The sequence below is a fragment of the Cariama cristata genome, unplaced genomic scaffold (assembly GCF_000690535.1).
Source record: "Cariama cristata isolate BGI_N322 unplaced genomic scaffold, ASM69053v1 scaffold38950, whole genome shotgun sequence".
Classification (NCBI taxonomy): domain Eukaryota; kingdom Metazoa; phylum Chordata; class Aves; order Cariamiformes; family Cariamidae; genus Cariama; species Cariama cristata.
Genome location: NW_009597032.1, coordinates 1 through 2,627, shown reverse-complemented (window position 1 = coordinate 2,627; position 2,627 = coordinate 1). Strand labels below are relative to the sequence as shown.

At 59.3% G+C, this 2,627-nt stretch overlaps 1 protein-coding gene across 1 annotated transcript in view; it reads left to right on the top strand.

Moving 5' to 3' along the window:
• The window catches only part of LOC104167944 (FACT complex subunit SSRP1-like), a 3,125-nt gene extending 498 nt beyond the window's left edge, over positions 1 to 2,627 (top strand). The window contains exons 3-7 of the mRNA XM_009708358.1: positions 584 to 707; positions 1,213 to 1,383; positions 1,714 to 1,805; positions 2,025 to 2,208; positions 2,482 to 2,627. Of these exons, the coding sequence (XP_009706660.1) occupies positions 584 to 707; positions 1,213 to 1,383; positions 1,714 to 1,805; positions 2,025 to 2,208; positions 2,482 to 2,550 (640 nt within the window). The 3' untranslated portion in view covers positions 2,551 to 2,627. The remainder of the gene's footprint in view (positions 1 to 583; positions 708 to 1,212; positions 1,384 to 1,713; positions 1,806 to 2,024; positions 2,209 to 2,481) is intronic.

Below are 2,627 nucleotides of genomic sequence, written 5' to 3'. Positions count from 1 at the left end.
AAATCCCTGAGCTTAAATACCTTGAGAAGCGGGTGCAGTTCTGTGCTCGCTCTATTGTAATGACATTATACAACTTGAAAGGGTTAGAGAAGGGCAGCCAGGGGGATCAGATGGCTCCTGGGTGAGGCCTTGGCTGTTCAGGCTGGAAAAGGGAGAGCAGCGGGAGGAGGGTGGGACACAGGTCTGTAAAATCCCGAGTTGGGGGAGAGGGTGGGTGGGAATTGCAGTCTCTGAACCAGCGCGAAGGGCCGTCGTGTGTTCCAGTGGGAGCTGGGTTCAGCCCGATGGGAGGTGGTAGATCTTGGTGGAGTTGAGCCATGTGGCACTGTAAGTGCCTAAAATCTACAGGAAGTGAGCAAATGATGAGCCATGTTCGTGGAAGGAAAATCCCCTGAGAGCTGTTAAGCATGAACACAACAGCCTCATCTCAGGAAGTCTCTGAATTGTGGGTTGCTGGAGGCTGGGAGAGTTTGGGGGCAAGTCTTGCTACCGGCTTGTTGCGATTATGTCTCCCCCACCTCGCACCTCATTTTTTTTGGGTGGGGGTCTTGAGCTGTCGCTGAAGCCCAGTACCTCCACGCAGGTTTGACAGCAACGCCTCAGCCAGCTCCTCCAGCGGTGATGGCGACAGTGACCGGGACGAGAAGAAGCCAGCCAAGAAGGCCAAGATTGTCAAAGACCGCAAGCCCCGCAAGAAGCAGCTGGAGGTGAGAGGTTGCTGCTGGCAGGTTGTGGAGAGCAGGACCTGCGCCTGGAGCTTGGGTGGTTGTTCTCTGTTGGGAGCAACACCGGGGAGATGCGGGTCACAGACCATCAACTGAGCTGCTTCACCTCAGCCTTCTGCCACAGGCTGATCTGGTGCCACCGTCTCGCTGTGCTTTTCCCTGGCTGGGTCAGTTGTCCAAGCCCCTCTTCGCTGCCTCCTGCAGACGATTCTTGGTTGAGTCCCTTCCAAAGGGTGCATTGTGCCTGCACCTAGCCCGTCCTTTTGGTTGTTGGAGGACTTGTCTCCAACAGCCTGCCCTTTCAGCTTTTGTGGATGTGACCTGACAACCCACCTCCCCTGAGGGTGTAGCTGAATTGCTGGGGGGGGTGTAGGAGGCAAGCTGAGACCCAGCCCCTTATCCTGGGGCAACCCCAGGTCCTGAGGTCTTCTGTGAGTGGTGCGTTTGGAGGCTTTCACGCTTGTTGTCTCCGCTCCCTGCCTCCTAGAGCAAGAAAGGGAAAGACCCCAACGCTCCCAAGCGGCCGATGTCAGCGTACATGCTCTGGCTGAACGCCAGCCGTGAGAAGATCAAGTCAGACCATCCTGGCATCAGCATCACAGACTTGTCCAAGAAGGCTGGGGAGCTCTGGAAAGCCATGTCCAAGGAGAAGAAAGAGGTGAGGGACAGGTTGTCTGGGTTGCTCTGCTGGTGGGGGGAGCTAAGCCTGGTCTAGGAGGAGCTGGACCTGAGAAGGCCTGGCAGGCTCTTGCTTGGTCTCGGGAACCCTGGTGCTCCACAGGCGGTTGGTCGGGAGGGGAGTGCGGCAGTGGGGAGGTGATGTCTTTGGGCTGGTGAGCTGTTGGGTGAGCATAGGCTTGATCCAAGGTGGTGAGGGACGCGGTGGGAGTGCTGGCGTGGGGCGGGTGGAGACAGTGGTGGGCTGTGGCGGTGGGCGTGGTGGTGGGGAAGGAGAGAAGGCCCCACTAAGCTTGCGCTCTTGCTGCAGGAATGGGATCGCAAGGCGGAAGATGCCAGGAGGGACTACGAGAAGGCCATGAAGGAGTACAGCGTGGGCAGCAAGTCGGAGAGCTCCAAGATGTGAGTGCAGTGAGCAGAGAGGGCTGGTGGGGTGGGAGTGACAGGGCTTCACCCCTCCAGAATTCAGCTTTTCCCCAGCCATCGTAGTGCCTGGGACTCTCCAGGGCTGGGGGCTGTGCGGAGAGCATCCTTGGCTCTGCGGTGCCAGAGATGGGGCTGGGGGGCTGTCAGCAGGGTAACACTTCTCCTCGCCTTTCCACCCTCCCAACTCACATGCAGGGAGAGGTCTAAAAAGAAGAAGAAGAAGCAGGAGAAGCAGATGAAGGGGAAGGTGGAGAAGAAAGGTGCTGCCTCCAAGTCTTTGGCTTCCACCAAGTCCCCTGCCAAGAATATGAGCGAGAGCTTCAAGAGCAAGGAATTTGTCTCCAGCGACGAGAGCTCCTCTGGAGAGAGCAAGAAGGAGGTAGGGCTCTTGGGTGGTTGGGGCAGTCTCCTGGCCCATCTTCCCTGAGGAACGCCCCGTTTGTCTCTCTGGAAGGTGGCCTACTCGTCCCGTTCCTGTAGGGGCTGGGACCCTCCGGTACCTCTTGTCTGTGGTACGCTGGTCACATCCCTCTGGGTGTGGGTGGCCTGTCTGTGTGCTACACATGTCCCCAGGTCACCATGTCCCTGCTGTGGGGCACCGGAGAGGCAGGGGAACGGGAGCTGCTGCCCTGACCTCACCCCCTGTCCGCAGGACTCGGAGGAGGAGGGAGTCGCCAGCCTGCCCCCCAGCTCGGAGGAATCCGCATCCGGCTCGGATTAGCGCTGGCTCCAGGCTGGTTCCCAGATCGGCGAGAGGACTGGGCGGGCCGGCCCCGCGGCAGGGACCCCGGTGTTGGG